The 10182-nt window shown below is 34.1% G+C and overlaps 1 protein-coding gene across 2 annotated transcripts in view; it reads left to right on the top strand.

Annotated features, from left to right (window-relative positions):
• ARL13B (ADP ribosylation factor like GTPase 13B) overlaps window positions 1–9822 on the top strand; it is a 65728-nt gene extending 55906 nt beyond the window's left edge. For both annotated transcript variants that reach the window (XM_021687945.2, XM_044913894.1), the window contains 3 exons: window positions 27–143; window positions 1114–1182; window positions 9474–9822. In XM_021687945.2, the coding sequence (XP_021543620.1) occupies window positions 27–143; window positions 1114–1182; window positions 9474–9550 (263 nt within the window). In that variant the 3' untranslated portion in view covers window positions 9551–9822. The remainder of the gene's footprint in view (window positions 1–26; window positions 144–1113; window positions 1183–9473) is intronic.
• The last annotated feature ends 360 nt before the right edge of the window (window positions 9823–10182 follow it).

Below are 10182 nucleotides of genomic sequence, written 5' to 3' on the forward strand. Positions count from 1 at the left end.
ATGGTTCCATGTTTATATTCTTTTAGATAACAGTAAAAAGAAAACTAAGAAACTAAGAATAAAAAGGAGTCACCGTGTAGAACCTGTTAATACAGATGACTCTGCTCCTAAGAGTCCAACACCACCCCCACCTCCTCCTCCTGGTGAGTAAATTGATATTGATACTGAATTTAGAAATACTGCTTTAAACAGTAAGGAAAAAGAAATTTTGTAATTTTATTCCATATGTTTATTATTTTGTGAATTTATGGAAAGGCAGTTTTCTCTACTTTGTTCAAAATTTATCATTATGTATTTCCTTTTTTTAATAAAAAAAAATGTTTTCTAAAAGTAAAAACTAGTCTGTAAAATTAATAAGAACACTTTACCCAAGCACTTCCTAGAATGGATTCAAGTCCTACTTGAAATATCAGTACCCAGATTGCTAAAAGGAATTTAAATGTAATGAATGGATGGCTAATGTAAGTTTTTAAAAAGTTGGATCTTTCATCCTGAAATTTACCATTTGAAAGCAAGATGTGTGAATTTTTCCAATATATTTCCAACATACATACTGACCTTCTAAGTTGTCATGAGGATTAAAAGGAATATTGCATGTAAAACACTGGGATGTGCTAATCACTCAGTAATTGTGAGAAATTTCTCAGCACTAGGCACAGTACCTCACATACCATAGGTGCTCAATAAATATCTAAATGTATATGTTTATAGTGTCCTTTTAGCCTTGTTAGAAGGCTTTAGGTGGTAACATTTTCCTTTGAGGATTATTTTAAGACTCATTTCTAGTATATAATTTATTAGTAAACATTTATTTTAGCCTTTGCTAGGGGTTGGAATAGTAGCCTAAGGTAATTTTTGATGGTGGTAAATGAAAATGCTTATATTTTTTACTAAAGATAAGTAAAAACTTAAAGCAGATGTTACCAGCCTATAATTACATTTTTAAATAAAAACTATTTCAAATGGCTTTGTGGCTATTCAGTACTGTGTCATTCAATATACATATATGACTTGACATCAAATATATACATTCTTGTCAAGGGAGGGATCCTCTCAACAGGCCTAAAGAGACATTGTTTAACAGTGTTTTAAAATGTTTTTCTTTTTCCTTAGTTGGCTGGGGAACCCCCAAAGTCACTAGACTTCCAAAACTTGAGCCTCTTGGTGAAACACGTCATAATGGTAATGCAAAAGGATCAGTTTTCAAATATACATATTACATCCACTTTTCTTTACCTCATTACTTCAACCAACTTTTATGTTTGGAAGCCTTTCGAATCCACAACCATCCTTTTTCATTATACTTCACTCTTTTCATTTATTTTTTTTTTATTCTTTAGTGCCTTTTGCCTCCATATAATTTGTTTACCTTGGACTACAGATGTAAAAATAATCATAGTTCATGTTTATCCATTATATATTTACGTAAATTGTTATGAAGAGTGAACAGGTATAAAGCAATTTAAATTAAATATGAGACATTACAATTATGCTTAGTGTTAAAAATAGCATTGTCCTATATGTGCTCAGTATACTCGGTGAAAATGCCACATAATTGTTCTTTGTTTCTAATAAGACCCAGCTGCTGAATATTAAAGTCAAGTAAAGATCAACACAGTTTATAAAATCAGAGACTAAATCAGCAAACCAAATAAAGTTCAGCTAAATAGAAAGTTACTAAAGGCTTACTGACTCAAGAAAACAGTTTTCTTTGGACGAAATTAACATAAGGTGTAGTCCAGCCAATATATGACATTAGAACTCCACAGCTGGAAAACTAGAGAAAGGACAGTTGTGTATAAAGAACTGCCTGATACAAAAGGCGGAAGTTCTGATTTCAGACCATCAGCCCAGGCTCTTTCAATAAAATGTTTCTAGGGTGCCTGGGTGGCTCAGTCGTTAAGCGTCTGCCTTCGGCTCAGGTCATGATCCCAGGGTCCTGGGATCGAGTCCCGCATCGGGCTCCCTGCTCTGCGGGAAGCCTGCTTCTCCCTCTCCCACTCCCCCTGCTTGTGTTCCTGCTCTCACTATGTTTCTCTCTGTCAAAAAAATAAATAAAATCTTAAAAAAAAAAAATAAAATGTTTCTAGAAGGCAAGAGGGTAATTATGTATATTGTAGCTCAATGAAGTTCTCCATCAAGAATATCCAATTCCCTTTTTGATGGCTCTGTTTACCTAATTTAGAACTTGGATTCCTAAGGAGACCCATTTACCACCAGGAAAGAAAGTCAGAAGTTTAACGTTTACAAAAGCATTATCATGTAACTTGAAATTATGTCAAACTTTATAAAATATTTTTATTCAAAAAGTACATTAATATAAATGACTCATTTGTTTTTCAGAAGAATGTAATGCAATACATCTTTCATAATCATTAGTGAAAATTAAAGGATTTTTTTCATTTCTAAATAGAGAAGAGTTTGTTCTTAGACCATATGGGAATTACAGTGAAGTAACATCTCTGGTTGACTGCCTTTACATCAGGATGTTTTTATTGACTGTAATATGTTAGTTTGTGTTTAATGATACTCAAATTGTGTATGTTAGAATACATTATCAGTTTAAATATTTACTGTGTTGTTAAAAAATTAGCAAAGTTAATATACATGTGTATGTATGTATATATTTATGCACACATATATAGAAAAATACTCATTTCTCATAGGACAGACATTTTTTCTCTTGCTGAATTTTAGGCATCCAAAAAGCAAAGTTTTTATATTTGACACCACCTAAAACATTGGTGATACCAAGATGAATAAGACATAAATTCTGCCTTTCTGCAGATCCTGGTCTAATAGAAAAGAGAATATTTGAGTTTACTGTAGTGTATGTGACAATTCACAATATACAGTAATAAGTTCTGTGGTGTGGAATTGGAGTACTGTGCACAAACTGCATGGATAGTTAGTGAAAGTGGTGTTACAACTGGGTCTTCGAAGAAGGAGAAGTCAGTAAGCAAAAGAAACAGACTATTCAAAGGTAGAGGAGTGGGAAAGGGTGTTGCTTATTTGGAAAATAAAGTTCCTTGTGATTGAGGCTTAGGTTCATGTAGGTAGGGTGGATAAGAAGGAGGACATTTGAAGTTATCGAGTTTTGAGACTGGAATTATGGCTTAGGGTCAGATTGTGAAGGGCCTCATATATATACATTAAGATGTCTGGACTTGCTGTAATTTTCCAAGAGACACTATACATTTTTGAGCAGGGAAGTAATGTTACTAGATGTGTTGGTTAGGAAAATAATTTTTGTCACAGTGAAAAGTACAGACTTGCTGGTGGCCACACTTGAGGTAAGGATCCCATCTAAGAGGCTGTTCTAGTAGTCACAGTGAGAAGTGAGGAATGGAAATTGGAATGGAGAGTAAAAAATGTATGCTGGAAATATCTTAGTGACTATAAAAAGTAATATTTGATGAATGAATGTATGGGCCGAGGGGAAGAGGAATAGAGGATTATTTACTCAAGTAGCTGGAAGGTTGGTGCTATCTCTGAGATTGAAAATACTTGAGGAAGGAAACCTGCTTTGGAGGTGTCTGTAGGCTTATCTATTTGGAAATGTCTCTTGGCCAATACAAGTAAGATTCAAGAGCTCAGGAGAAAAGAAGGGATTCAAGTGAATGGAGGGTGTGCAGATCTTTTTTTTTTTTAGTCGCCATCTCATGATAGGAATTCTTTGCCCATAATAAATGTGCTGTAATTTTACTGAATTAATGCAGGAGGGGATGATAGTTTCTTGTTTCTGAAGGAAATTTTGTAGAACGAGGAGAAAAGTAATGGTAGTATTCAGGGGGAACACAGTTAAGGACAGGTGGAAAAAGGTCGAAAATAGGTTGAGAAGGTCATTTTGTTTTGTTTGTGCTCACTTTCCTCTTTGTTTTTAAATTAGAACTTCTGAGAAAGAATTGTGATAAATTAGTTAAGTTCAAGACCACCATATCCCAATATTTTAGTCAGTTTTCAGTATTAATCAATAAATGTAGCTTCCCAGAGCAGAGAAGAAAACACTATAACTTCACAAGTTTTAAAATATTTTTATCATTTTCTTCCCATAAATTTTAAGTCTAAATATACCTAACCTGGGTTAAAAAAAAAAAAAAGTACAATCAACTCTTTTCATTAATGCGGAAGAAAGCAGGTATAATTAAAATTTTGAATAAAAAACCTTAAGTTTGTTTTTAGAGTTTATCATGAGATCTTCATCGGAGATGCTGATAGCTGCCAATTTTATAATTGCATCCTCCTCTTTTCTCTAATTTTGTACATACTGCTTTGCATTTGGTGAATGGCAAGTAAACAACAGATACATTATGAACTAGAGTAGTAATTAAAAGTTAACTGCAAGTGGCTTGGCACTTAAAATTTACTGGGATGAAAAACAATTTTTTATAGTCACACTGGGAATTTTTAAGGCAGATTCTTTCTTGTTCTTTGATAATTGACATTTGCTTTGATAGCAATTTGATTTTACTTTTCTAATACTATCTGTAATGCTTGCTCAGTTTAAGAGGTAAGGCATGCATTGAGAAAAGAGATGTAAAAAGAATACCTTTACTATATAAACACTCTCAACCCATACTTCATTAACATGTTATGTGTTATACATTATGAGAAATATATCAAGGATTCTGTTAGCTAGAAATACCAAATGCACTAAAGAATATTTCTAATCTTAAAATGTGAATGAAGATTAAAATTTTGTATGCAGTTTTTACTACACTTCAATTTGATTTTTGAAAAGTTTGAAACTCTTTATAAAAATGTGTGTTAGCAATTAAGTTGGTTTATTATCAGTTAGTGCCCAATTATCAGTTGGGTACTAACATCGGCTTATATGCCCCACAGTTAAGACAATACGAAACCTACTTTGTATAGAATGATTTTATTTTCTGGCAAAGAAATAATACAAAATCTTTACTGCAAAAATAAAATAATTTCCTGGGAGGGAAAAAGATAATTCTTGCTATGTGTATCTGATTTCTCTTTTTAGGAAGATACTTTTAAATTCTAGAAGTATAACACATTAGGAAGTATATTCATTCTGGTTTAATTTTGAGTTCTGTTATGTATTAAAATTCTCATTAATTCTGAATTTAAGAAATTAGAGAAGTCATACTTAAAATTTGTCAAAAATAATTGTTTTAATTTAAATTATAACAATAATATAGCAATAATATTAACTGTATATTCTGTGTTCCTGGCATATTGTTAAGCACTTCAAGTACTTTATGTCATTTTAATTCTCCTAAAAACCTTGTAAGATGGGCAGAGATACCCCATTTTGTGCAGGAGGAACTTATACTCCAAGGTCACATAGCTACTAAGTAGCAGTATCAGGATTTGAACTTAGGTCTGTCCAGCTTTGAAATCTGTACTTTTAATTCATTATGTTACACTGTTACATCAAGATTTATTGCAGCTATTACTAGTTGCTTGGAATTTATAGTTGTTTGTAAAACCATTTTCTCCTAATACCTCTCTATATTTACAGTGGTTTTCTTGTAGACAGCCTATAGTTGGATCATATTTTTTGATCCACTCTGACAATCTCTATCTTTTAATTGTTGCAGTTGTACCATTCACATTCAAAATGATTTTTGGTATGGTTGAATTAATATCTACCATATCCATTACTGTTTTCTATTTGTTGCCCTCATTCTTTTTTTTTTTTTTTTAATATTTATTTGAGAGAGAGAGAGAGAGAGAGAGCACAAGCAGGGGGAGGGGCAGGGGAAGAGGGAGAAGCAGGCTCCCCACAGAGCAGGTAGCCTGATGTAGGGCTCCATCCCAGGACCCCCGGATCATGACCTGAGCAAAAGGCAGATCCTTAAGGGACTGAGCCACCCAGGCGCCCTTGTTGCCCACATTCTGTGTTCCTATTTTTGTCTTCCACTCTTTTTCTGCCTTTTGTGTATGTATGCGTTTTTTTTTTTTAAGATTTGTTTATTTTAGAGAGGGAGAAAAAAAGAAAGGGAACGGGGTGGGGGGAGGGGCAGAGGGAGAGAGAAAATCTCAAGCAGACTCCCTGCTGATGGCAGAGCCTGTTCCAGGGCTCCATCCCACAACCCTGAGATCATGACCTGAGCCGAAACCAAGAGTCGGGGACACTTAACCGACTGTGCCATCCGGGTGCCCCTGCCTTTTGTGGGTTTAATTGAGAATTTTATATGATTCCATTTTCTCTCCTTTCTTAGCATATCAGTTATCCTAATTTTTTTTTTTTTTTTTTTACTTTTTTTAGTGGCTGCCCTAGAGTTTGCAGTATACATTTTCATTAATCCAAGTCCACTTTCAAACAACAGTATAAATTTAATGGGTAGTGCAAGTACCTAAAATAATGAAATAATCCTAATTCCTTTCTCTGTGTTCTTTGTCATTACTGTCATTCATTTGACTCATATATAAGCATGTATAAATGTATATATGTATATATACATATTCATGAGATATATACCTTCATATATGTAATCAAACACATTGTTGCTATTAGTATTTTTGAACGAACTTATCTTTTTGATCAATTAAGAAGAAAAATATGTTTTCATTTGACTTATTTCTTCTTTGATACTTTTTCTTTCTTTATGTAGATCTGAGTTTCTGACCTATATTATTTTCCTTCTCTCTAAAGAACTTCTTTTAACATTCCTTGCAAGGCAAGTCTGCTCGCAATAAATTCCCTCAATTTTTGTTTGTTTGAAAAAAGTCTTTATTTTTCCTTTACTTTTGAAGGACAATTTTGCAGGGTACAGAATTCTAGGTTGGTGTTTTTGTTTGTCTGTTTGTTTTTTCTTCTCTGAGCACTTTAAATATTTCACTTTACTTTCTCCTTGTTTGCATGGTGTCTGAGGAAAAGTTGGATGTAATTCTTATCTTTGAGCCTCTGTTGGAAAGGTGTTTTTTTCCCCTCTGGTTTCTTTCAGGATTTTTCCTTTTCTTTGATTTCCTGTAGTTTGAAAATGATGTGCCTAGATAGAATTTGGCATTTATCCTGCTCAGTGTTCTCTGGATTCCTTGATCTGTGCTTTGATGTTTGACATTAATTTGGGGGAAATTCTTAGTCATTATCGCTTCAAATATTGTTTCTGTTCTTTTTTCTCTCTCTTCTTCTGGTATTCACATTACAAATAAGGTATGCTTTTGTACTTGTCCCAAAGCCCTTGGATATTCTTTTCTGTTTTTTTTTTCCCCCAGTCTTTGTTCTCTTTGCTTTTCAGTTCCTGAGGATTTTATTGATCTGTTCTCAAGCTCAGAGGTTCTTTCCTCAGTCGTGTCCAGTCTACTAGTAAGCCCATCAAAGACATTCTTCATTTCTGTAGCAGTGTTTTTTTTTATCTCTAGCATTTTTTTTTTTTTTGGTTCTTTCTTAGGATTTCCATCTCTCTGCTTACATTGCCATCTGTTCTTACATGCTGTCTACTTTATCCACTAAAGCTCTTAGCTTATTAATCATAGTTGTTTTAAATTCCTGGCCTGATAATTCCGACATTCTTGCCATATCTTCTGATGCTTGATCTGTCTCTTTGGATCTTGGGTTTTTTGCCCTTTTTGGAATGCCTTGTTTTTGTTTTGTTTTATAGTCTGACATGGTGTACCAGGTGAAAGGAACTGCTGTAAATTGGCCATTAGTAATATGGTGGTGATGGGTGATGGAAGGAGAAGTGTTCCATATTTCTCTGATTAGATCTCAGTCTTTTACTGAGTCTCTGCCTCTGGACTCTGAACTTCACAAGGGTTTCTTAGTTTTTTTTCGTCCCCGTTAGGTGGACAAAATGGATAGTGCCAGCTGGAATTGGCGATTTCCTTCCCCCAGTTAGGGTTTGATGATACCATGGTAGGTTAGGCTCTAGTTAATTAGTTTCCCCTGAGGGCAGGCCTTGTTCCCCAGAACAGAGTGCTCTGGGGTATTTCAAAATGGTTTCTTTTTTTCCTCCCCTGCCAGAAGTGGGAGGGGGATTTTTCTTCAATATTTATTGTGGGAATTTGTTCACATTCCTGGAGATAAATTTCACAATATCACAGGGATTCTCTTATGACTTAGTCTCCTTGGAATTTTTAACTCTCCGATTTGTTCCTACTAAGCCTCCAGCAGTTCATGAAAGTTCAGGTTTTCCTACCAGGCAGTTTTCCTTCCTTTGGCAGTTTCCGTTTATGAATATATGCTCTGGTAAATTGAAACTCCCTATATTTGCCTGTGTCCAGTATTGGGGCAGTGGTGTGTCTTGTGACCTCCCCTCTTATGGAAATGAGATGAGTTGTTGATTTTGTAGTCTGTTCAGCTTTTTACTTCTTGTTAGGGTGGAGTGGTGACCTCCAATCTCCTTAAATGTGTTATGACTTTGTTAAATTATTATTTGTTAAGTAGGACCTCTGGATGCTAGATGGTAAGTCGTGGTTCAAAAAAAAACACAGTAGAAATTGAAATAGGAAAAGTTTATTACTCACAGGTCCTGGAGGAAGTATATGTCCTACCTTGAGGGTTCCACAGGGGGAGATCAAGGCAGGGTGCAGGCAGAGAGAGCTGTAGAAACTGGGCCATATGCTAAGGCCAGACTGGTGAATTCAAAACAAAAAGAATGTAGTTTTGTAAGCTCCACCAGGGTCTTATCTGACAGAAGACCGTGGCAGGTGAGGGAGACTATTGATCACAAAGGGCATTGGGTAAGTTATATCAGGAACTTAGATTTACTTGTGACTTTGCAGGCTGTTTTCTAGGGCATGTGCTTATTTGCATGAAGGGCTAGTTAGCTCAACTCTCAAGATATGTGAAACTGGAACAGGCCTCTAATACATTTTCAATATATTTATTTCAAGTGATCCTAAAAATCTGTGCTTCTAGAATAATTTTAAGGTAATAGGCTAGAAAATAATTACTTACTGAAGGTTTACATATGTTATTAAATTTAAGCCAATTTATAATAATTAAGGGACAGGAACTTATTATGAAATGTAAAATAAGACTTTCTTTGTTTCATATATGCCTTAAATCACTGAATTATAGTGAAGCATCATTGTAAATGATTACTACTTACCAGAAAACTAAGATAATTAATTAATTATTTTCTCAAAATACCTACAAGTAATAACCATTGGATGAGAACATGGATGGTACAAATACTGACTTATCAGGGCCTTGGCAACAGGATCCATAGATTTTTGAATATTTGTTATTTGTTTTATTCTAATGTGAACATGTAATTGAAAATAAAAATAATATATATATTAGATACAGCTTTTTATTAAATCAAGTAGAAATTAATTTATAATCTAGAGTTAGGAATTTATCCTAGTGGTTATGTTTTGAATTTATTCAAGTTTTCTTGGATTTTGATTTTTTTGTCTATTTTCTTCATCCATTATTTTACCCATCAAGTGAGAGTACCTTTCTTTTTTAAAGATGTTGGTTGGAAAATAATGAATTGTATCAAAAATTCTGATTTACCATGACTTTTTTTTGGTGTTCCTTCTTTATGTAGATTTCTACGGAAAGCCACTGCCTCCCCTGGCTGTGCGACAGAGACCTAACAGTGACTCTCATGATGCGGTTTCGTAACCGAGTCACGTGCGTGCACTCTTTTAATGCAGGCAAGATCAACTAGAGGACCTTTTCTCAGAGAGGAAAAACCCTAAACATTGATGACTGGGGCAAGATAACTATAGCAATTTCAGTAAGGAGATGAATAGCCAAAGACCTGACTGATCTGACAATTATCCATGTTATTAACTTTAAAAAAAAAAAAAAAAAAAAGGAAGCAAAATGACCAGTAGATGGGATGAGCATTTGAATCAAGTTAGCAGGAGTTACTGTTGACTCTGGATTTTACAGTTCCACTCATGGGCATATTCCTCAAGGAAAACCTCTTCAGAAAAAGAGTCAATGGACTCTGCACACTTTCTTTACTATTTGTTTAATAGTCTTTGTTACTGTATCTTACACATTTTTTGTAAGATACACGTGCATGGAAGGGGAACTCTTGGAAATTAATAACCTAAGTTTTTAACTTTTTATATTTTTCTAAAACTTATAAGAATTTTAATTACTATGATATTGACTGCACTTTTCTATAGATGCTTTGTTTAAATTGTGTCTGGAAATGGAGTTGACAAACATGAACTATACAAACAGGACAAATTTATATGGTTTCAGGTATGTTTTATGATAGTATTGTTCTTGAAGTGTACATC

Source organism: Neomonachus schauinslandi, chromosome 1 (genome assembly GCF_002201575.2).
Source record: "Neomonachus schauinslandi chromosome 1, ASM220157v2, whole genome shotgun sequence".
NCBI lineage: Eukaryota > Metazoa > Chordata > Mammalia > Carnivora > Phocidae > Neomonachus > Neomonachus schauinslandi.